At 40.6% G+C, this 23,820-nt stretch overlaps 1 protein-coding gene across 1 annotated transcript; it reads left to right on the top strand.

Moving 5' to 3' along the window:
* The first annotated feature begins 7,564 nt into the window (after window positions 1-7,564).
* On the top strand, window positions 7,565-23,564 carry LOC117034429 (ATP-dependent RNA helicase DDX19A). The gene is made up of 12 exons (XM_033127311.1): window positions 7,565-7,742; window positions 10,521-10,569; window positions 11,813-11,863; window positions 12,355-12,490; window positions 14,819-14,911; window positions 16,120-16,222; window positions 16,590-16,704; window positions 18,256-18,433; window positions 18,801-19,038; window positions 20,478-20,640; window positions 21,130-21,321; window positions 21,762-23,564. The coding sequence occupies exons 1-12, from the start codon at window positions 7,686-7,688 to the stop codon at window positions 21,821-21,823; spliced, it is 1,437 nt and encodes a 478-aa protein (XP_032983202.1). The 5' UTR covers window positions 7,565-7,685; the 3' UTR covers window positions 21,824-23,564.
* Window positions 23,565-23,820: the final 256 nt, after the last annotated feature.

Here is a 23,820-nt window from a genome sequence, read left to right as displayed (position 1 = left end):
CTAGAGTTTCTTTTACTGTTTTTAGTAAGTTTCTACATATGGAATGATAAACTGTGTCCTAGAACAGAGAAGCTCACTTGGATAAAGGAGATTTTAATCCAAAGGAAGATTCTGGATATGTTCATTATCCATAAACAATGGATTTTGTGTTTTTTTGTTTGTTTTTTCAGTGTCATCCATTGACTATATGCGTAAGAATTAATTGTTGATGTATTCTTTATTGATGTTAACTGAAGTTAAGTGATGCGTTCATGTTACTAAGACATCATTAATGACTAAGAAGAAGACAGCATGTTTGGGTTGCTGGTATTAGTAATCACATGTAAGTGGAGACTCACACTGTTCCATAAGCCAGTCATCACCTCATGTTACTGTTCCATTTCAGAGTTGACATTGCTCTAACATGAACAGTTGGAATGTCTCCATAAGCCAAGAGCCCTACTCAGTTGCCAAAGGGCTACTCACACTCCTTTTTTCCCTGCTGGTAAACCAGAGGACACTGATAAGCTAATCAGAAAGTAGGTAGATGCCAGCAAATAAAAAGTCCTTACATTCTATTTTTCTAGACCTGGAAAAGGAATAAAAATAGGACTTGAAAAGATGTCTTCTGCCTTTGTTGTTTTCATCTCTTGTTTCTTATTTATCCCGAAGGCTATTTCATTCAAAGTGCCATTGGTATTCAGCAGTAAGGATTTCTGAGGTTAGAGATTTCATGAAGAAGTAGAATTTGCTCATGAGAAAAAAGTGAGATTTCAAGTGACAAGAAATCTGCACTTGGGATGTCTTGCACTCAATATGTCCAAAACTGAATCCATCTATTACAACCGCCACTCCAAAAACCCCATGTTCTGCTGTTGGCTCTTCCCTTTATCTCACTGGCACTACAACTGCTTGTTGCTCAACCCTGAAACCTGGATTTACTGTGAATCTTCCTTCTTCCCAATCAGTAATCACCAAGTCCTTTCGTTTCTATTATCCATTGCTGTGTAACAAATCACCCCCAAAACAATGGCTTAAAACGACGTACTCTTTTTCACAATTCTGATGATTGTTTGGGCGGCTCTGCTAATCTCTCCCAGGCTCACTCACGCAGCTACATTCCCCTCACTGGTGTCTGGGCTCAGTAGAGACAGCGGAGTCCCTCCACCGGGTCTTTCTTCACCGCATGGTAGATGGTCTCCAGCTTCCAAGAGAAGAGAGCAGAAGGTGCAAGTTCTCTTGAAGCCTTGGCTCAGAACTCCCCCAGTGCCCTTCTGTCACATTCTTTTGGTCATAGCAAGACCAGCCTGGATTCCATGCGTGGGGAAATAAACTTCAACTCCTGATGGGAGGAGCTATGAAGTATCTGGCCATTTTTTTTTTTTTAATCGGTGGCCATTTTTAATCCACCTCACTTATCAATTCTACTTTTTGTTGGGTTGAGCCTAATGCAATTGCCACAGTTTGACCACCGTGGAACTTCAAAAATGGCCCTTTTATATGGTTCAATCTAATATTTCTTGAATTCACAATGGTGCAGATCACCACTGTCATCTGGTCTACTACACTAGCTTCCTAACAGGTGCTCCTGCCTCTAGTTAGGTTTTCCTCCAGCTCATTTGTCTACAGCAGCCAGTGTGATCTTTGTAACGTGAGTCTGATTATGCCACTCTCCTACCGACTTGCTATTTGCCTTAAGATAAATGCAAATGTACACATACAATCTCCAGATCAGGCACCCACTTAACTCTCCAGCCTCTCTTGCTTTACTTTCCCCCTCGTAGTCTCTGCTCCAACTCCACTCTCGCTGAAATTACTCTTATGCTGGACTATGTCTCAGAGAAGTTGGTGATCCTGTGCATTTCCCTCCCCAATTTCTCATCTTGAGACCATGTTATCTCCCCCAGCCCACTTTGAAGCAGAAACAAAAATTCAAAGAAACCGACAGGATTCAAGGGTGAGGTGAAGTATTTGCCCTCGAATTCTAGCTAAGATGGGCATACGGAAAGACAGAACGAAAAGTGGGAGTCCTCTGGTGTTGCAGGCAGCCAGGGAACAGAGCAGGAGTCAGAAGCTAGTCCCTTCGCGCCACTCCCGGCATCACCTGTGTCCAATCTGCTGTTCAACAGTCCTTACCTCTCAAAGTCCCCCTCTCAACAGAGCTCAGAGGCTTGAATGTGTGGGGAGAGGAGCCTGCAGGGGGAACCTTACCCCTCCACCAAGTTGCCCCCAAATAACCTGTGACCATGTGCATCTGCTGCCATGGTTGTACCTCTACTTCGAACTCTTCTCCCAGTCCTTTCCTTTCTTTCGTCTCTTCCTAATCCTATTTCAGTGGTAAAATCATGTCTTCAGGAAAGTGTGCCTCCCCTGACACAATCTCCCATAGCGCCCTGTACTTCCCTCAGCGACATTATTGTGTCAGGCAACCTTCTAAAGGCCTACATAGCTTATTTACTCCTCCCAATAAATATGTTGTGATTCCTATTTTACAGATAAGGAAACAGGCACAGAGAGGTTAAGTAATGTGCCCTACAACATACAGCTCGGAAGTAGTAAGCCAGGTTTCACACCTGGGGATTGGCTCCAGGGCCCACATTCTTAACCACTAAGCTTCATTTGCCTCATATAAATATGTACATGTTTGGGACTGTTTGTTTAGCTTCTGTCTGCTCTTGTAGTTAAGTCCAGGAAGGGTAGGAAGTATGTCTAACTCAATTATCACTGAATTTCTAGCTGTCAGCAGGGTGTGTTGCAGAGAAATCTGCTGTTAATGTTCGTTGAATGAAAACATGGAATATTTTTACATATTTTCTTTAAAAAGTATCCCCAATCACTTTTTCATACAATTTAAAAAATTGTTTTATCACTATAAATTAGTCCTATAAATTAGACCTCTGTGAGCCAAATACAAAGTTTTTCTGGCTCCTGTCATTATTCCTAGATTCCTTTCTGAGTCCTTACACCATTCCTCTTTCCCTTCCCCTCCTGTCGCTTCTGGTACGTAGAAACATCTTGAGGGAGAAGCGGTAGTTCCCAGAGCAGAGCCGCCACCCTATCGTGCCCAGCCCCACTGCAAACACAAGTGGTGCGAGTCCCTGCACTCATTTGCTCTGAATGAATGATGATGCCAGAGAACGAGAGATGCCAGAGAATGATCATAAGAGATGTTTTTTTTCTCAATTCATTTATTGATTCATCATTCCCTAATTCAACAGATGTTTAATGTGCTTTTACAATGGATGAGGTGATGGGGAGCCAATGGTGAGCAAAACAAGTAAGGCCTTTGCTCACCGGACTCACAGTTGAGTGATGATGAAATCATCCTGTTACAAGTCAACAAGTCGCAGTTCAAGTTCATCCAATCAGCATCTCAGCAGAGATTCAGGCCAAAACAGCCAAGTACAAAGTACCCTGGGAAAAGCTATTGCACTCTGATGATTGGTTGGCTCACCTGCCTCAGCCAATCAGAGGCCAGCTGGGCTCTTAACCAAAAGTTAAAAGTTAAGTCCCAGGTCCCAGGAAAGCCTTTATTCTGCCCTTGGTTTTGGTTTTGTCACCCATTAGTTCCTGGAAGTGGGTTGCCCTGAATACAAATATTAGATTTGCCACTTACTAGGCCATTTGATCTTGCCGAAGTCAACTTCTCTGAACCTCAATTTCCTTATTTGTACAATGGAGATAAAGTAGGAAAGTTGTGAGAATTAAATGGGGGGTGATTCAAGTAAATCGTGTAGGATGCATTAAAAAAATGTTAACTCTTTTTTATCTTTTCAGTCTAACCGAATCCGAATTAGGACAGGAGGGTGTTTATCTAGTCCGCAGCTTCAGGAGAATGTGCCCTTCCCGTGTCTTGGTCTGGAGAGGAGTGCGATTCTCACTGGCTTCTGGCTGGATACCCGCCTTTTGGAATAGAAACATTAGCTGAGGGGGAGGGAGTGGTAGCCCTAGTAGAGCGTGCCCTATTGCCCGGAGCTGCTCCAAACAGACGGGCTGGTTTCAGTGTTCCAGTTGGAGCCTCAGCTAGATTAAACAAATGCCAATGAGTCTTCCCTGAGAGCACTCACCTAGATTAAACAAATGCCAATGAGTCTTCTAATAGGTGCAGGCAGTGAAATAAATAAAAAGAAATTCCAGCAAATGCCCTACAAATCCAATGCAAGCAAAAATCCTATCCTCAATTCCCCAGGTGACTATGTTTAGCTCTAGGAATTGTGTTTCAGTGGAAGCAATGTAGGCATCATCATATGAGTGCTAGAGCAGCTGCACTTTGTAATGAAATAGCAATTGATATAGGGCACCCAGTGGGCACCCAGACTTCAATTTTTGCTCTAATGACCTCTGCCACAAAGGACTTACAATTGAGTCTTTTAGTGCTGCTGCTTTTGATTTTTATGGAAAGCTTTGCTGTGTAGATGGTTGAGTTAAAGAGTAAGAGGGTGAGATGCCTCAACATCTAGTTTTTTATCTTTTTTAAAAAAGTGATTGCTACAAAAGTAAGACAAGAGCATTATTCCTCAGAAAACCAATCTGCAGTGTCCCCTAGGGTTGCTGCCCAACAAGGAGTTAGGCCATGGTGCTATCTCCCAAAAAACAATGTAGCCTCCAAGCAGTAGCTCATTGGTGCTGAGGATGCTGGGAACTAGACTAGTCCTTTGGGAAGACAGTATGGTGTTTGGCATTCTCACTTCTGTAGCATAGTGTGTGCATGCCCTGTTTTAATGAGTGATTAAGAGCTGAGAAAATATTCTTATCCTTCCTCCCTTTTTATACAGTACAGATAGACTTATTACTACCTGTATTTTTTAAACTTCGATTTTTTAAATTACATTGCATTGTCTGTTTTCTTTTTAACTGACATATATGTAGAGTGCAATGCACAGATATTAGGTGTACAATTCCATGAGTTTTGACAATTGTATACACATGTGTAACTACCACTCTAATTAAGATACAGAACATTCATCAGCCCTTAAAGTTCCTTTGTGCCCTTCCAATCAATCCTGCTCACCCCAGCCCATCCCCAGGCAACCACTGTTCTGATTTCTATCACTATAAATATCTCTTTTTAACTTATGTAAATGGAATCATGTACCATATATTTTTTTCATGTCTGGAATCTTACACTCAACATAATGCGATGGCAAATCTCTCATTTGTGTTGTTGCATGTATCAGTAGTTCATTCCTTTTCTTTTGCTCTTTAAATCAATGTTATTGAGGGGTGATTTATATAAAATAAAATGACGTTTAAAATACAGGCATACCTTGGAGATATTGTGGGTTCGGTTCCAGACCACCACAGTAAAGCAAATACAGGAATACTTCAGAGATACTGCAGGTTCAGTTCCCGACCACTGTGATAAAAGCGAGTATTGCAACAAAGCAAGTAGTCGTCTTTTTGCTAATGGAGTGTCTTGCCTTCAGTTTGTAAAAAACGCAACACCTGTGAAGCACAATAAAGTGAAACCTAGTAAAACGAGGTATACAGTTTTAACAAATTTATACATCTATGTAACAGGACTTCAATCAAGTATAGAGAACATTTCTATCACTCCAGGAATTTCCCTTGTCTCCTGCCCAAACTTCCCCCCTCCAGAGGCAACCATTGTTAATTTTTATCAGTATCGATTTCGTTTTTCCTATTCTTGAATCTCATATAATGGCTCATACAGTATGCATCTCTTGTGTCTGGCTTCTTCCTTCAACATATTTGTAAGATTAATGTATTTCATCTCGTTTATCAGTAGTCTGTTCCATTTTATTGCTCAGTAGTATTCCGTAGAATAAATATGCCATAATTTGTTTATCCATTCTGTTGATGGACACTTGTGTTGTTTCCAGTTTGGGGCTATTTTGAGTAAATCTGCTATGAACATTTGTATAATCTTTTTGTGGACATATATTTCATTTCTCTTGGATAATAAGTAGTAGTAGAAATGCTGGATCAAAGGGTAGGTGCATGCTTAACTTGAGAAACTGCCAAAAAGTTATACAACAAAACCATTGTGCCATTTTACATTCTTTCCAGAAGCCTATGAGTTCCAGTTGCTCCTGACAAAGTTTCTTTGCTTGGCCAAACTTTAGTCAGGCTCTTGAGCCTTCTGCTAGGCCAATCTGTGCACTTCCTTGTATGTTTTAGCAAGAACCCTTGATATCTGATCACCCTTAGTATCTGATCATGTTCTTCATCTTCCACCATCCCCTTCCTTTGATGTCTGATCACTCTGGGTTGTCTTCAGCAAGAATTGTGTTAGGCTGGTTACCAGAACGCCCCTAATGTTTCCTCCTAGTAATTGTTCATCCACTCATACCACCTCCTGCCTCCTTGGCTATAAATTCCCACTTGCCCATTGATGTTTAAAGTGAGCCCAAGCTCTTCCCCCCACTGCAAACATCCCATTGCAATGATCCCTATACCTATTGCAATGGTCCTGAATAGTCTTCCCTACCATCTTTAACAAACGTCGTTGAATAATTTTTTAACATTCCATATCCTTATTAACACATGGTGGGTCAATTTTTAATTTTAGCCATTCAAACGGGTGTACTGTGGTATCTCATTGTGACTTTGGTTGCATTTTCTTAATAACTAATGATTTCGAACTCCTTCCATGTCCTGACTATCCTCTTTTGTCAAGTATTCAAGTCAGTCATACATTTTGACATAAATGTTGCAATGATTAGAAATGTGTCCTAGAGGGATACATTTTGAACTAAAATCTGTTAGTCTATTCATACACATATACATTAAAAGATATTTATTGAGTCTACTATGTGCCATGAACTTTTCTAGGTTCACTAACCAGCTGTGTAACCAAGATATTTAAGGTCTTTGCTTTTGTTTCGAGTTCATATTGTAGTGGGGAGACAAAAAGCAAACTGGCGACAAACAAGATGATTTTTGGTGGTGTGAAGATGCTCACTGAGGTATCAACTGATGATAAAACATCAGAAACAACTGATATCCCCAAGGGGCTAGGAGTTGGGGAGTTAGGCAATTTATGTGATATGAGCTTGGACTATTATAATGTTTTTAAATTGATAATTATGACATTAAAAAACACTTAGCCGTATAATAAGGTCAAATGTTAAATTGTATATATACTTTGTTTAGGACTATGTAAAATACCCGTGCTATGATGTGTATGGACAATGACCGGAAGGACCCAGAAGGAAAACAAGAAACGCTGCTGTATTTTTTGGACTGGTGGAATTATGGGAAAGCGGGTTTAAGGGCTTTTGGTTATGTTTTGTTTCTTGTCGTCTTACCTGTTGTCACGTTAAGAGTAGAAACTGGCACCACGTGGTATTCTCACGGGACTTTCTTTTGTGTAAGGCTTTAGAGTTCAGAGACACATTTGAGACGAGGCAGGTTTAAGAATAAAACTTCAGTGTGAAGCATGGCAAAGTGAGAGCTAAGAGCTTCACTACGCACGGCTTGGAGATTTTGAGGAACGAAGAGGCTGCGCGCCTCAGGAAACCCACAGAAGCTTCGAGCGCGCGCCTGACGAGAGGCTGCCAGGCTGGGAGGCGGCGCGGCGCGAAATGGTGACGTCTCGCGCCAGGCAGGAGCTGACGTCACTTTTCTCACCGCCGCTTCCGGTCCGCGAGAGTGTCGGTCTCGCGCAAGCGGGGGAACCGGGGCAAGTGTTGGCGTGCGGTGCGGTACTTTTTTTCGCGAGTCGGACTCCCTCCCTTGGGACCATGGCCACCGACTCGTGGGCCCTGGCAGTGGACGAACAGGAAGCGGCTGTCAAGTCGGTCAGTGTCTTCAGCTCCGGGCGGGGAGAAGGGGCGGTGGCGGGCCAAGTGGACCCGCTTTCGAATCCAGGGAGCCCCACAGGTGGGGCAGGCCCGGGGCCCACCGGGGAATCAGCCCTGATGTGCGCCTAGAGAGACCAATATCGAGCCTTTTTCTTCATCTGGGCCTGTTAGAGACTTTTATCCTGTGGCAAATCTGACCCCGTTACATAGGCTGTCTTTTCCTGTACTGCATCTCCATTTCTGTGGGGATTGTAAGGAAAGGCGTTTAGATGCTGATTCTTTCTCATCTGTTTTCTGAACGATTCTGTGCTTATTTTAACATTTTTTTTAGATCCATGCTTAAAGTGGTTGGCAGTTTGTAGCTCTTTGCAGAATAACAGATTCAGGTTTATATATATTTTAGTCTACTGCAAATATTGGCGAGAGGCACGACAAATTGTTTCATTGATGTTTAAAGTAACATTTAGTTTCGTAAACTGGTTCTTCTTTGATAAATGAAGATCCATTCAACTGGAATATAATTATAATTAAACTGTAACTTTCTGTTTTTGTGTCTAAGTTTAGATTTGTTTAGTGATAATGGACTTGATTTTAGGAATACAGTTTGTTTTTTTGGTGGGTTTTTTTTTTTTTGGTTGTTTTGTTTTTGTAGTCTGAAATCTTAAATAACTTTTTAATACCTAAATTACATTCTTCTCCAGTCACCCTTTATTGCGTTGGGAGAATTGTCAGTTTGTCAGCAGATATTTGAAATGGGCTTAATTCCTTGGAGAATAGGAAGAAACTTTACAGTCTAGTTAGGAAGGCTAGAAAGTGGAAAGTGCTGTGAAAATGGTAAGAAGAATGATAACTGAACTCGGACAAGGGAGAAGACATTAATGAGTAGGAAATTCCTTTTCAAGTAATTTACATTTGAACTGGATATTAGAGAATGAGTCATTTAAGGTAGAGATGGAGGTGAAAGGCATTTTAGGAAAATAGAATGCATAAAAGTGCTGCACTTGCTTAGAGAACAGGAATCATAACTAATTTTTGCTGAGTTACTGGGTTGTAGTAGAAGCAGTATAGAAAATATTGTAGGGAGTATATTTTTGGACCTTAACTAAAAACTTTAAGAGGAGAGGCTTTATTTGGTTGGTTTGGGGATTTTTAAGGATATTAACAAAATTAGATGGAGTGCTGGCAAGATTTGTTGGACTACAGAGAACATAATATATTAGAAGGAATGAATAGTATCCAAAGGAAAGGAGATCAGTGTGGAAATGATGCCAATAGCCCAGATAGAAGTCATATGTTGGGTGGTAAAAGTGAAGATTGGATTTAAGAGATAATTGTGGAAGTATAATAGAAAAGATTTAGAAAATAGAAGGGAGAGGAAGGCAAAGATACTGTTTTCAATTGGATCCTAATAATAGGACTAGGAGAGTGGGAAGAAGGGCAGTTCTGATATGGAAAATAGTGAGTTTACTTTTGACTGTTCCAAATTTGAGGTAAAGAGGACATCTTGGTAAATACCTGTGTTGGGAGTTCTGAAGAGTTTTCCAAGTTTGATAATTTCCTAGGAGAACTCACGGACTCAGCATATAATGGTACTCACAGCTATGATTTATTCAATGAAAAACTACAAAGCAAAATTAGCAAAAGACATGGGCTCATGGAGCAAAGTCCTGAGAAAACCAGGCGCAAGCTTCTAAATCCTCTTCCAAATCTAAGAAAGAATGAAAAGCGTATGCTAAAAGTAAAAGGGTGCACTAGAAAGAGAAGAGAGGACAGTAAAAGAAATAGTGGAAGCTATATTGGCCAATAACTATGCAAAATTAATGGCAGATGCCAAAACACAGATCTAGGATGCTTTGAAAACAGCAAACAAGATAATTGCTAAAAATGTAAATATGTTTAATTATGTATGTTGTAGAAAATCAAAGACAAAGAAAAAATCTTGAAAGAAAAAAGATGATAAGTCACATGCTCCACTTAATGTGTGCTTAATTCCTCCTGCAATAGATTGTAACAATACATCAAGTGTTGTCAGGAAAGCTCATTAGACACTCAGTGCTCAGAGTTTTTGTTGAGGGGCCTGTTACATAGTCATCCTCGGCTGAGCCTATACCCAAATTCCAGATTCCCAAAAGAAAAGCAGGTCTTAACATGAACCACATGTTTTTACAAGCATAGGGACCCCCTCAGAATTTCTGAGAATGGTGGGAGCCCTCTCAAAATCCATATTCCCAGATGCCAGCCAAGGGCCAACCTTGCAAGCTGGCTTTCCTAAGGATAGTAGTCAGCCTTGCTCTGTTAACTCTTTTCTGCACAGCACCCATTAGACATTTGGAAATGTGGTACTGGAGTTCTGGAGAAGAAATCAGGTCAGATGTATAAAACTGGCAGTTGTCCACAAAGAAATCAAAAGGTATTATCTAGTATATGGTTCTGGCACTCTAGAGTTTACAATCTAATGTTTAGCATCAGATCTTCCCTAAAAGATAATTACCAAGAATTGGTTTCAAAACTTTTTAAACCTATGATCTAATCTAGCTGTGATATGTCACAAACGTAGGCCTTAACATACTTGGTACCTGGTTCTAACCAATCTGCTTATCAGAAGGGTGGTGTAATTAAATGTTTTAAAACATTGCTTCTTCACAGTTGGAGAAAACCCTCCCCCACCCCCATTTTATTTTACCACATAGACTTGTGTACATTAACTTAATAAATAATTCATGGTATTATGTTATCCTGTGGCTTGCTCTCAAGTGTTTTTAAATTTCTTTTCAGATCAGTAATTTGCAGATCAAGGAAGAGAAAGTCAAACCAGATACCAATGGTGAGTCACTAGTAACTGTAAACTGGATACAAGCTACAAGTTTGCTTCAATTTTGCACTCTTAGCTGCAGTGTGCAAAGGAGCTTTCATTTAGCATGTTTGGCAAATGTCAGCATTGGATTTGACAGCCAGTAAAGTCAGTTTCACACAGAAGGGGATATATTTTTCCAGATTTTATCTAGCTTGTGACTCTTTAAAATCAAGAATCATTATTGGATTGTACTGTCACTGTTCACTTGATAATGTTTCTTTAAAAGTTTTTAATTTAGTTTTTAAAGTTTAATCCGGGTTCAAAACTGAGAAAGTATAATGAAAGACCTCCTTCCCACCATAGACCACCATTTACCCAGTTCCCACTCCCTACCTATATTACTTTGCTAGGGCTGCCATAATAAAGTATCACAAATGGGGTGGTTTAAACAACAGAAATGTATTGTCTCACAGTTCTGGAAGCCAGAAGTCTTGGATCAAAGTGTTGGCAGGGTTGGTTCCTTCTGAGGGCTGTGAGGAAGGATCTATTCCAGGCCTCTCCCTAGCTCTTGGTGGTTTGCCGGCAATCTTTGGTGTTGCTTGGCTTGTAGAAGCTCACCCTGATCTCTGTCTTCATCCTCACATGTCCATGTCCAGATTTCCCTTTTATAAGAACATCGGTCATATTGGATTAGGGCTCACCCTAATGACCTCATTTTAACTAATTACATCTGCAATGACCATGGCTCAAAATAAGGTTGCATTCCGAATTACTGACGTTTAGAACTTCAACATATGAATTTTGGGGGTACGCAATTCACAATTCAACCCATAACACTACCTTATCCCATAATTAACCGCTGCTGTTGGATTTTTAATATTCTTCCAAAGTTTCTGCAAATGCTTAGTCCTGCAAGTTTATAATCACATGTTCTATAAAAAGTGGTCATTTTACCTCTCCCTTTTAATTTTTAATATCTATATTTTCTTTCTCAGTGTCTAATTATATTTGCTAATATAATGCTATATTTTATATTAGGATAAGTAAATCAGGGGTGACATTTTGATCACTTGGAAGTCAGCCAAATTTCTAGGAATTTCAAATTTTCTTACGTACTTAAAAACGTCCTTGGAATAAAAATCTATTAAACATGAAGAAATGTCAACTATTTACATTTTGATCACTTAAATAAGTTTTAGTGTTTTCATTGTCCCACCTTTTGGGTGGGTTTGATATTTGCCTTTCTGATTATGATAACTGTTTTCTTGCGTAGGTGTTATCAAAACCAATGCTACTGCAGAGAAAACAGATGAAGAAGAGAAAGGTAACTATTCTTTGAAACTCTGTAGCAAAAGACAGAGTATGACCCAGGACTTGCCTTTCTGGAACCAGGGGCACTCTTGAGTTACAAGATAAAGGAGAAGAGGAGGAATCTGCAAAGGAGATCGAGGAGATGCAGCCAGTGAGATAGAAGGACCAAAGGAAAGTGATGTCTCAGAAACCAGAAGAAGGAAGTGTTTCCAAAGTAGGGAGTCAAATATAGATAAAAAGTTGATTAAGAGAAGAACTAAACATTGACTGTTGGATTGATTTAGCAGTGTAGACGTCATTGGTGAGCTTGACGGGGCTGTGGAGATCAAGTGAGGAGGTTAAATAAAAAAATCTATTCAACAGAAGGGGGGAGGAGAGGACGTAGAGGTAAATATAGGCAGCCTTTGTAGGGAACGTTCCATAAAGGGGACAGGATGGGGTGTTTCACAGGGGTGGGGTTTGCCCTGTGAATATGAAGAAAATCTACTGGTTTCTTCCTGACAGAGGACAGAGCTGCCCAGTCCTTACTGAACAAGCTGATCAGAAACAACCTGGTCGACAATACAAACCAAGTGGAAGTCCTACAGCGGGATCCAAAATCCCCCCTCTACTCAGTGAAGTCCTTTGAGGAGCTTCGGCTGTGAGTATTTGTTTCTTTAAGCTGTTCCTTGCCAGTCCCTCCTTTCTAGAACTTAGCCTCTCAGAGATTCTTGTGGGAGTTCTGTTTTTTACTTTTATTTTTAAAAGTCTTAATGCATTTACTTCTTTGACTAGTTAATAATTCACATAATTCAAAAGTTAAAAAGTATGAAAAAGTTTACAGTGACGGTCTCCCTCCCACCCTTGTATCTTGGCTTCCTAGTTCCTCTTCTTGGTAGGGATTTTTCAATGCCACAGATTTATTCATCATAGCTGAAAGTCTTTTTTCTTTTATGCTCTTAGAACTTTCAATAAAATATTGGCTGACAGGTGATTTCTGGATGTCAGGAACATTTCTTATTAGGTAAGCCCTTTTGTTAGACTGTAGGGTTTACGGTCTTAAGAACAGTTTATCTGCTTTTATAAAATCTGTTAAAAGAGCTTGTGCAGGATTCCCAGTACGTACAGTGTGGAAAGCAGCCTTCAACATTCTGAAATTTTTAAAAATCCAGAACCCAGGATTAAGTCTTAAGGGAGCACACGTATGGCGTTGTGCTAAGAATGACTTCTAACATGTTGCAATTTTAAAGAGAGAATTATGTTTTCTTCAGTAAGTTAGTAAAGAGGTGTTTATGAATCATTGGTTTTTGTACATGCCATTGTGCTGGATGTTATGAGTAACACAAGACATACCTATCATTCTTGCTGCCTGACAGGACCCAAATCATAGACAGAAAATAGCTGGTGAATAAAAGAGTGGTGGGATAAGTGGATTTTATTCAGCAAAATCTATAATATGCCCACTATGGGCAAATAGGGGCCACATTCCTGGCTACTGTTACCACTGCTTTAGAATAATAGACACTTAAAATACTAGAGCCAACTAGACCAAATCAAGTTGTTAATGAAGTAATAGCTAAGAACAAGTTTTTTAAAGTGTGGCCTATTTTTTTTTTTTTAATGTTCTCAGGAAATTGTACTTTTCTATGTTATTTCCTCTCTCAAGGGCTTCATTCAGCAAATCTGTCGTCTCTGCTTCTGTTCATAAACTGTATTAGGGCAGCTAGATGTGCTCTATTGTTTCCTGAACTGACAGTTTGCTTTTCCAAGTACCAGTAGTTTTATTTAAGTTCCTTTCATTTAAAGGACTGAAACTCTCCATTCAACCAGTGATGAATTGTCCTCTTTGAAAAGGCAAGCTCTTTCTGATGTAGTTGCTGGTAGCCAGAAGGAAACCTAGGTTGTCTAATATACTTGGTCTGTTTTGTACTTAAAAGATTTGAATTAATCTGCAAAATAAAAGAAAAATAATGAGCCATTGGAAGCTCTTGGATCACTTGAAAATCTTCATTTGGTAGTGACTTTGTTTCCTTGGCAATCAAAGCAGAATCTGCTGATCTTAAAGCCTTTTCTTCCAAATGGAAGACACCAAAGGTTGTGTTCCAAGTTCTTTGTGTCTGAGAACCAACATATGTCAGAAAAATTTGCCTTTTAGACTCCAAGGAAGGCTTAGAGAACCAGAAGTCTTGACTTGGTTTGACTTTTCTTTAGAAATAATCTAGTGTGATTTTTGTTAAATACCCTGTCAATTTAGATGTAGCAGAGAGCTTATTGTAAATGTGATGTAAGAGCGACTTTAATTGATATTTGTTGTGTAGCTTTATAAGAAGTTGTTGCTTTTCTATTCTTGATTTTGACTTGACCTGAAAGTCAAAGTAAATCTGAGCATTTGTGAAGTTCAGTATGCTAATTGAACCTTTCTTACCTATGTACTACATAGATCAGCTACTAGAAGCTGGCTGAATCAATTTTCTTAGCTCTTGATTTTCCCAAGTATTTGCACAGCTGGTTTTGGAAGGACCATAGAACATAAAATAGTTCAATTTAACATCCGCACTGAGAAATTAAAACTTATATCCCTTTCTCTAAAGAGACTTCTATATCTTAGTATAGTAAGCAGCGTTTATTTTTAGATATGTCTTTTATAATTATTTTATATCATGAATGGATAAATACCGCTCTTTCAGTATCCAGGAAATACTTGTCATCCAAGGCCAACCATATTTGTGGGTCGGCTGAAAGTATGAATTTCTCAGAGAAAGGAAACTAGTATGTATTTTATGAATTGCATACTAGTTGCAGATTAAGATTTAGTGGAAAAATTAGTAGTTTTGTTTTGCTTTAGGTGGTGTTTTTTAAGGCATAGGAAAATATGTCTGACAGAGATGGGAAGCATCATTCTTTGCTAGATACAGGGAAAGATAAAATTTGAGGCCTTTAAAACAATCTCAACAATTAGGAATCCATCTTTCTCTCCCTGTCCTCCTAGGAAACCACAGCTTCTCCAGGGAGTCTATGCCATGGGCTTCAACCGACCATCCAAGATACAAGAGAACGCGTTACCCATGATGCTTGCTGAGCCGTGAGTATGCAGACCCCGGGCGCACCTCTTCAGAATTTGGTTTAACATCATCCACCAACAGCTGTTATTGTTCTTAAGAACAAGACGGGATGTTTGGGGCAACATGTTTCTTCAGGGAAACAGTTTGGGCAAATGCAGAGTCAGTCAGATGGAATTCAACAGTTTCTGCTTTTCCCTTTTAACAATAAAAACTGATAGAAAAGTGCTGTTCTATGTGATTTTAAAAGTTGGGTTTTTCCAGATTGTTTTGAAATTTGTGAGACCTGCAAAAAGGTGTCAAGAGCAATACCAAAAACATCTGTAACCCCATCCTGCCAAGAAATAAAACATCATTAATCTAGTTGACCCCTGTGTACCCTTCTCTGTTTATATCCCCCTCCGCCACCAAAGTAAGCATCATCCTAAAATGGGCCATCATTCTTTCACATTTCTTTATACTTTTACTACATCTCTATGTGTCCCTAGGAATCTAAAGAATAGTTTACATATTCTTAAATCTTAGATAAATAGTATACTTTATGTAGCAATTCTTTTGTTCAGTTGTATTATTTTTCTTTTTTAATGACAAAAATGCCACCTATTTCCATGACAATGGGTTACCTGAAGTGAAATGTGAAAGAAAGTTCCCTCTAAAGCATCTGACTTGGTATCTTTTTTTTTTAATTAAAGTTTATTGGGGTGACAATTGTTAGTAAAGTTACATAGATTTCAGGTGTACAATTCTGTATTACATCATCTATAAATCCCATTGTGTGTTCACCACCCAGAGTCAGTTCTCCTTCCATTACCATATATTTGTGACTTGGTATCTTACATTTTCCATAAAGATGGAAAAAAAGAACACAGAAGGAATTAAGTCCTAGAGACACGGTATAGCTCAGCAGAAAATGTCCTTGGGGCTTTGTCTTGGCACAGATCTTACTCTGCAGCCTTAATTTCTATGAGGCCGTTAGGATACAAAACTAGGGCACTCCATTTGTGCTAGAGTCTAGAATGAGAATTTCTTTGTGTGAACCCATCTTAAACAATCATTTCCCATAATATTTAAGCAGTTTTTTTAAAACAACATATAAAAAATAGTCACTGTGCTCAGTGAAGAAAACCTGAATTAAAAGGGGAAAATCCATATTCCTATCACCCAGAAAGAACATTTTGACACATGTTTGTGTTTAACCAATATTATTTTCATCTCTTCTTCCTTGATCCAGCCCTCAGAACCTGATTGCCCAGTCTCAGTCTGGTACTGGTAAAACAGCTGCCTTTGTCCTGGCCATGCTCAGCCGAGTGGAACCAGCAGAGAGATACCCCCAGGTGAGGGCTAGGGAATCCTGGGGACCTTGGCTTGCCTGTCCTGGAAAGGGCAGCGCCATCTGATAGGGGATTAACGAGGGTGGTCCTGGAGGGGTCTGAATGTTTCCTAAGCCTCAGACTGTGGCTCAGGCAGAGCAGGTTCGTGCACCAGGCCTGGACCTGGGTAGAATTCATTTGGAAGCAGCCTTGAATAGTAGCTTCCGGAGGCATCCCCCCAACCAAGCTGAAAAGGATGGCCTGGTTGAGGAGGATGTGGTTCCCTGCATTGTTCAGGTGTAATAACATCAGCATCCTCGTTGAGTTAGAGCCTGTTGTCTGTTACTAAAAGGGTCTCCTAAACTCATCCTTTATGATCTCCTGGTCACAGTGTCTGTGCCTCTCCCCAACATATGAGCTGGCGCTTCAAACAGGAAAAGTGATTGAGCAGATGGGCAGATTTCATCCGGAACTAAAGCTAGCTTATGCTGTTCGAGGCAATAAATGTGAGTATAAAGGGGTGAGAACTAACCAGTGAACAGGGTAGAGTGGTTGGGTGTTTGAATTTTGAAGATGTGACGACGATACTCAACTTTGGGTTCAGTCTGACCTTGAAGCCCAACTGTATTGCTTTTAGCAAATCTATTTAAATACTTGCTAATTTGTTAACAGTTCTCTCCATTCTTAAAATAACATTTTGCATTGTTAGAAAATCCCTGCATGGGTCCTGGAGTTCTTCACTGAGAAGACAGGGTTTTGAATTTGGCATCCAGCGTTCTGGAAGCTGCTTACTAGAGAGGGATTAGCAGCACTGAGGATGGTAGGTTGAGGTCAGATCCCTTTCTTTAAAAGGAAGCACAGCTTTAGTAAGAGTAAACTAAGATCATGTATATCTCACTTGGTCTTACCAAAATCAGAAATCCTTCCAGCAGTTCTTTCTTCCATGTGTTCTGCAGAATGTAATGTAAAGAATATGGATTAAAATGGGGGAGGAGAGGCAGGTGAGAAGTGGGTCATTAGAGGTTACTGGAATACACAAAACAACAAATCATTAAGAAAAAAGGAAGTAGTCTAATAGGAAAATGGGCAAAATAGGCCCAGTTGAACAGACACTTCACAAAAGAAGGAATTCAGAGCCCCAGTAAACATGACAAAATGATGAGCCTCATTAGTCATCAGGAAAATATAAATTGAAACCACTGTATGGCCCTCAGATGGGCAAAAATGAAGTCTGACAATTACAAGTGTCGATGAAGATGTAGAACTGGAATGCTCCTGGTGGGGAGTAAACACTGGTACAATCACCTTAGGAAACAGTTTGGTGTTACCTAGAAAAGTTGGAGAGAGATAACCCTTTGGCCCAGCAGTTTATAATTACCTAGAGCAGTGGTTCTCAAACTTTCAGGTCTCTTCCACTCTTAAACATTATTGAGGACCCCAAAGCGTTTTTGTTTACACAGGTTACATCTACTGATATTTGCATATAGAAGATAAAATTGAAAAAATTTTAAGGTACTTACTTTTGAAAAATATAAAAAAAATATGGCCTTTCAGGAAATTTTAGATAGTCTTTTTTTGGGTGCTATACCAAAACTTAACAAGTGGTAATTGCTTAAAACTTAGTTGCAATGTGGTATCTGAAATCATGTTAATGAGCTGTTCATACTGTTACATTAAAATTCCTCTGTTTCTCTTGCACTTCCAATGCATCATTTGCCCCAAAAATGATTTTCTAATATCATACCTTGGTCATTTGGAAAATACTGTTTTAATGAGTTAAGCTGATCTTCCAAATGTTGACACATTTTATTATACAAAATACTTTAATTGCATGCATTAATATCAACACCAAACTCATCAGAGGCATTTATACATATCCAGAAACTTTCAAACTTATAGTGGGACATAAAAGTTTTCCAAAATTCTAATTTTTTCTTGAAAACTTAAATATTATCATGGCAGCAAATACAGGCAATTGTGTTCATTGAAAAGATAGGCATTCTTTGTTAATTTTCAAGAAAGTGGAAATACCCTTAGACTACATCTTGTCTCCACAGTGGAAAGAGGTCAGAAGATCAGTGAGCACATTGTCATTGGCACCCCTGGGACTGTCTTAGACTGGTGCGCCAAGCTCAAGTTCATTGACCCCAAGAAGATCAAGGTGTTTGTTCTGGATGAGGCTGACGTGATGATAGCCACTCAGGGCCACCAAGATCAGAGCATCCGCATCCAAAGGTAGGAGTCTGGAGCCAGGAGGCACTTCTCAGCCTTCTGATCAGCAAGGAAAAAAGTCTTCCTCTTCTCTGGGTCTCCTCTTGCTGTATCCAACTCCTGTTCTCTCTTCTGCTGGGTTCTTTGCTTCAGAACCTTCCAAAGCATTTATTTGATGGGCCACGTCAGCCTGGGTGGAGGAAGGAGACTCAGGGAGTCTAAGAGCACACCGTCCCTTCCCCATGTCTGCTTCTGTCTCCTCTCCGAAGTGCTCCTTGCTCTCTGCCACCTTCCTGGGGATGGAGACCATCCAAGCCTGGGGAGGCTGTGCTTCTGTTTGTTCCAGTGAAAAACTCAGGCTCATGCCAAATGCCTGGGCCTTCCCTTGCAGGATGCTGCCCAGGAACTGCCAGATGCTGCTTTTCTCTGCCACCTTTGAAGACTCTGTATGGAAATTTGCCCAGAAAGTGGTCCCAGATCCAAACATTATCAAACTGAAGCGCGAGGAGGAGACATTGGACACCATCAAGCAGTATTACGTCCTGTGCAATAACAGAGACGAGAAGTTCCAGGCCTTGTGTAACCTCTACGGGGCCATCACCATTGCTCAAGCCATGATCTTCTGCCATGTGAGTAGCAGCAGGAGCAGCAGGCCTCCTGGGGGAGGAGCTCCACTGGAGGGTGTTGTCCTGCCCCCCACCCCAGGCAGCCCCACCTTAGTGCTGAAGAGGACCAGGTTCCATCAGTGTGGCCAGAGGGGAAAACAGTTTGTGAAGATGTAAAAGGCAATTTCTTCTTAGTGTCCTGAGGTATATGCTACCTAGGCATAGAGCCCCTAAACTTTATATTTGTAGGAGGTATATTATTAGAAAACCCAAAAGAAGCAGCTGGCATTTGTAAGAAAAATAAACTAAACAAGATGGTTGGTTGTAAAATTAATATAAAATAACTAGTTACCAGTCTCAAATAGTAAATAGTTAGAAAATGGAAAGATAGATTCTATTTATAATAGCAAAAAATACTAAGATCTCTGAAGAAAACTTCAAAATGCTGTTAACAGATGTAAAAATAAGACAGCTCTTACTCTGTTGTTGGAAGACTTGTAATTTTAGCATGGCATCCCTCCCCCAACTTCAGATTGAGACTTTCAGACTTTCAGAAAAGGAAAAAATAAAATGAACACTTTATGCCCTTCACTTGTTATCAACATTTAACCACATTTGCTGTATCCTTATGCTTGTGTGATATATCTGTACTTCTGCTTTTTGCTGAGTCATTTCAAAGGTAGTTGTAGACATCATGGCAATTCATACCTAAGTATTGTCTAAGAATGAGACATGCTCCTACATAACCACACTACCATTATGACACCTTTAACCATGATACAATGATGTTATCCCCTATACAGTTCATCCATATTCCAGTTTCCCCACTTGTATCACAAAGGTTCTTTATTGCTTTTGGTTGCTGTTGTTAAACCTAAGAGCCAATCAAAGATAGTTGCATTTAGTTGTAAGTCTCTTGAAACTCCCTTAATCTAGAACAGTTTCTCCACCTTTCATGACATGGACATCTTAAAGAGTCCAGGTCAGTAAGTAGAATTCCTGATTTTACCCCCCCCGCCACCCCCGTGATATAGGTTAAATATTTTTGTAAGATTACTCTACAGATGACATTATTACTTCCTGTTACATCATCATGTTAACATTTCAGGAAATTTGACCCTTAGCTACTAAAGTTCAGGTAGAGTCTTTCAGACCAAAAATATATTCTCTTCAGGTACCGTGTTTCCCCGAAAATAAGACCTAGCCAGTCAGCTCTAATGCGTCTTTTGGAGCTAAAATTAATAAAAGACCCTGTCTTATTTTACTGTAAGACCCGGTATAATATAATATAATATATAATGTAATATAATATAATATAATATAATATAAATAATAATATAATATAATACCAGGCCTTATATTAATTTTTGCTCCAAAAGACGCATTAGAGCTGATGGTCCAGCTAGGTCTTATTTTCGGGGAAATACAGTACCTTAATTTCTCAAATGTTTTCTTCCTTCCAGACCCGCAAAACAGCTAGTTGGTTGGCAGCAGAGCTCTCAAAAGAAGGCCACCAGGTGGCTCTGCTGAGTGGTGAAATGATGGTGGAGCAGAGGGCTGCAGTGATTGAGCGCTTCCGAGAGGGCAAAGAGAAGGTTCTGGTGACCACCAACGTGTGTGCCCGTGGTGAGCAGAGAATGTGTCCTGGTCTGCTAGGCTTGGGATAGCAAGAGAAATCCACACATATGAAAAGCTCAGATGGTTTGGGGGCGATCTGGTGGGGTTGGTGGTGACATTCTTTTCTAGGGGAGACTGGATTCTCTCAGCAGGTAAGAACTTTCAGAGAGGCCCCGAGTCCTGACTTGCTGGAAGGAAACATACAGGCTGGTTTAGAATGGCGCCTGCTCTTCTTGGGGTACCCACTGAGGTTTCAGCTGCATGTCCAGATACTAGTATTTAGCAGAGGCTCTCTTCCTGACTTCATCATATTCTTAGCGCCCGCCGAAGTTCTGTGGTTTTCCTGTGGGTTCTGCTACGTCCCACTTGTCCCTGAATCCCAGAGCTGGCCCTTCCTAGACTCTTCCTTTTCCCCAGGGTTGATGTACGTGGCCTGACTGTGGGCGACAGTGAGATTTGTCTCCCATCCTTACTCTTCTCCAACCCTCCTTCATGCAGGTATTGATGTTGAACAGGTGTCTGTCGTCATCAACTTTGACCTTCCCGTGGACAAGGACGGGAACCCAGACAATGAGACCTACCTGCACCGGATCGGACGCACTGGCCGCTTCGGCAAGAGGGGCCTGGCAGTGAACATGGTCGACAGCAAACACAGCATGAACATCCTGAACAGAATCCAGGAGCATTTTAGTGAGTCCCCGGGAGTGTCCTCTGCCAGGGCCCTTTCCTCACAGGGCAAGTCCGGGGGGTGCGGGGCATGGTAGGTTTTCCTGTGGCCCCAAGAGAGGCTTTGGAGAGAGGCTTGTCCTTGGCACATTGCCCTCCTTCCGTACAATATGGAGGTTCTTAAAGAGCACACCTGGAGAGTTTCAGGGTCAGGGACTGAAATGACACTTCCCCGTTGGTCAGGCTGAGGGGGCCTGGGGCTGACTGTTGCTGTCAGTGCTCCCTTCTCAGTCCCCAGAAGCCGTTGCTGTTAAATGAAGGATGGATGAAGTCAGAGGCAGGGCTTGTTCCTAGGTAGGGCAGAGACCTGTGTTCTCCTCTCTCCCTGCTGTGCTGTCCCTTCCCTAAGTTTGTGTCTCCACAGTAACCTCGTGTTGACCTCTCTGAATTATTTTTTCTCCCAGATAAGAAAATAGAAAGATTGGACACGGATGACTTGGACGAGATTGAGAAAATAGCCAACTGAGAAGCTCCACCAATCCCTGGACGGGACACTAGTGCTTTCATTGCACAGGCCTGGACGTTCACCAAAAGATGAAGGCAGGAGTAGAGAGAAACTACCTACCTCACTATAAATTACATTTGGACTTGACAAAAATTATGCAAATGATCGAGAAAGGTAGAAGGAAAATTTCGCATTTCGGAAAATTTAGTCCTTTTCCCCCCATTTTTTAAGCCACTGTTTTTCCCACCTTTATAATAATCTGGTTGCTATTGGTAATCGCTCCAGGATCCTGTCCCTGTTTCCTGGCTTGGGCTGTTGGGACCAGCCTCCAGCCCCTAAAGAAATGATAGAGGTAGAGTGTTGGAGAGGCCCACTGCATAGATGGAATGTGGGGAGGGGTAGCCAAGAGGCCTGTGAGCTGCCCCCTCATCTGACCCTGACTGAGACCTGTTACAAATGTCTCCTGCCCTTGCGAACATCTTCCTTCTAAAATCCAGAGACGTTCCAGCTGATCCCTTTTCCTTCTGTTCTCTGTACCAGAGGATATCCCTGTTTTTCCCTGGATGAGCATCTTGGCTCCTTTTGTAAACCTGATTGGGGAGAAACACTGAAGTCATTGAATCTTCAGAGGAATTCCCCTGGCAAGGGTAGAGGAATCCTTCGGGGATCCGGCCAGTCCTTCTCCTATAGTTGCTCTGTCTGCTCAGGCACCTGCTAGTCAGTGGTGGCTGCCAGGAGACACGGGGCGTTTTCTGACACAGGCTTGGTGGAGTGAGTTGGTTCTTGTCCTTGGTTGTGACACTATGCCCCAGAGTTTGGAAAGGAAGTTATGACCAAATGAAAACTCTGATTATGCTGTTCATCCATAATAGTGGTTACTTTAATTCATACATTGTTTGTATGAATAAGGACTGATAAATTAGAGCTATACCCATCATTCATTATGTTAAGAAATTTTTAAATGATTATGAAACATTTTACTAATCATGATTTGTTTTTATTTGTATTTTTCGGGTTTTTAGACTAATATATGCTCATTAAAAAATATATTTGGGTGTGTACATAAAGTCCAAGTGCCCTCTATCCCCACCTCTTTGGGGGTCACCATCACGAGCAGCTTGGTGAACATTCAACATATTGCCTTCTGTTTGCATACGCCAACCCACTTTTTTACAAAAATGTCCACCTTCTCCTCACACTCTTGTGCAACCTGCCTTTTCACTGCCAGCACACATAGATCTCTCTCTTGACAATGGCATCATTCCAGCACGGAGCTGCCCAACGTTCATTTCACGACTCCTCTAGTGATAGGCGTATGGTGTTTTCCACGGTTGTGTTGCCACAGTGCCACGGGAATCTCCTTGCTCATCTCTGGGCCGTGCTAAGACTCACACGAGGATGTATTCCTGAAGTAGAGTTGTTGGGTCAAAGAGTGGGGACATTTAAAGGTATAATACATCGCCAAAATGTTTTGACTGATTTATGTTATTGCAGTGATACAAAAATACTATTTTCTTACCTGCTTGCCAACCTTCTACATTATCAATTTTTAAAACTTGGTGAGTCAGAGTAGCAAAATAGATTACGTCATTGCTCTTTTGTTTTGTATTCAGTGAAGTCTGGCAACTTCAGTTTATTAGATATTTGTATTTTCTCTTGGGGTGCTACCCATGCTTGTCTCACCATTTTACTGTTTGTCAATCTCTAATGATTTTTAGGCACCTTTTTATTTTAAGGAAATTAAACTTTGTCTTGAGTGGTAGATGTTTGCCTAGTTTGTCTTTACAAACTCATTTTTTCTTAATACGACACAAAAGTTTAATGTTACTCACATTTCATAAGAAATCTGAATTTTATGTCATGGCTAGAAAAGCTTTCCTTATCCCAGTATTATAAAATATTTAGTCCTGTTTCCTGTAATGGCAGATCTTAGGCTGTAAATTTTCTAAATTCTTGTAGGTCTTAAAATATTTTGCCCTGTCTGTTGGCTATGAGTGATTATGGTTACCTGAGAAGGT

Source organism: Rhinolophus ferrumequinum, chromosome 15 (genome assembly GCF_004115265.2).
Source record: "Rhinolophus ferrumequinum isolate MPI-CBG mRhiFer1 chromosome 15, mRhiFer1_v1.p, whole genome shotgun sequence".
NCBI lineage: Eukaryota > Metazoa > Chordata > Mammalia > Chiroptera > Rhinolophidae > Rhinolophus > Rhinolophus ferrumequinum.
The sequence above is the reverse complement of the archived record's forward strand: the minus strand, read 5'-3'. Positions and strand labels throughout refer to the sequence as shown.

Bases quoted from the DNA above. Each gene is read 5' to 3' on its own strand.
- LOC117034429 (XM_033127311.1), top strand. From the start codon at position 7,686: ATGGCCACCGACTCGTGGGCCCTGGCAGTGGACGAACAGGAAGCGGCT. The intron at 12,491-14,818 runs GTGAGTATTTGT...CTGTCCTCCTAG, and splicing joins TCCTTTGAGGAGCTTCGGCT to GAAACCACAGCTTCTCCAGG. The intron at 14,912-16,119 runs GTGAGTATGCAG...TCCTTGATCCAG, and splicing joins CCCATGATGCTTGCTGAGCC to CCCTCAGAACCTGATTGCCC.